Source organism: Scedosporium apiospermum, assembly GCF_000732125.1.
Source record: "Scedosporium apiospermum strain IHEM 14462 chromosome Unknown SEQ_SAPIO_0033, whole genome shotgun sequence".
Taxonomy (NCBI): Eukaryota; Fungi; Ascomycota; class Sordariomycetes; order Microascales; family Microascaceae; genus Scedosporium; species Scedosporium apiospermum.
The window spans coordinates 28,835-29,830 of record NW_015971734.1 but is presented as its reverse complement, the minus strand read 5'-3'; the positions used below and the strand labels follow the sequence as shown (position 1 = coordinate 29,830).

Genomic DNA, 996 nt, shown 5'->3' with positions numbered 1-996 from the left:
CTATTTGGTTACTTTCTTCGCAAACTGGCTATCGGTGACCAGCCAGGTCTCGAAGTCTTTGAGCCCTGGGTGAATTTTCCTGACCTCCTCAATATTGGCCGCATAACCAATATCGTAGAACCAACTGAACATGTACCCCATATCCTTCACAGCCCAGGTCAGAAGAGAGCAGATAAACTGGTAGGTCCATGGAAGATCCTCTCCAGTGTGCTTCTTGAAAATCTCACCGGCCTGGTCAATAGTCAACTCATCGCCCGCAAGGGAGATGGCACGATTCTTCCACTGGTCCGGGCGAAGGAACGCCTGAGCTGCGACGGCACCAATGTCATCAACAGAAATCAACTGAAGTGGCTTTTCCTTGACGGCCATCTTCCAAGTCGTCACGAAGAATCTGCCGAAGAAGTTGTCCGTGAAATTCTTCATGAAAGCGACAGGGCGAAGAATGGTCCATGTCATCTCGCCATTCTTGGTGCTGTCAATTAAGTGTTTTTCGATCTTGTGCTTGCTGATAAAATGGGGAACATTGGTTGGGTTGTCGATGGATGCATCTCCGTGGCGGTCAACGGAGGTGTAGACGAAGTGCTTGACGCCGGCTTTGAGAGCCGCGTCGACAAGGTCTCGTCCTTGCGTGTATTCAGCGTCTGCTCCGCTGGTAAAGCCCATTACAACCTATATTATGTAGACTATTTAATGTTCGTCCGGGATTTGGGAGGAGTGAAAATCATTGGAGATTGGATATACCTGGACAGAAAAGACACCCCAGACCGGACCTCCGGCAACTGCTTCCGCCGCGTCAAAGATTTTTGTTGGATCCGCCAAGTCTCCTTGGATGAGTTTGATGTTTGGAGACTTTTGTACTAGGCGCTGGGCGGACGGTGATTTCTCGTCCCGAGTAAGGGCTAAAATTTCAAAGTCCGCGTTCTCTCGGATCAACTGGTTGATGAGTGCGCCCCCTTGCTTGCCAGTGGCACCACAGACTAGAATTGCTGGGGCCAT

The 996-nt window shown here is 50.3% G+C and overlaps 1 protein-coding gene across 1 annotated transcript; it reads right to left on the bottom strand.

Moving 5' to 3' along the window:
* SAPIO_CDS0586 (NmrA-like family protein) lies at window positions 1-996 on the bottom strand (the record flags this gene model as incomplete). Its single annotated transcript, XM_016783327.1, has 2 exons — window positions 1-669; window positions 742-996. 2 exons carry the CDS (start codon window positions 994-996, stop codon window positions 1-3), a joined length of 924 nt encoding a protein of 307 aa, XP_016646093.1.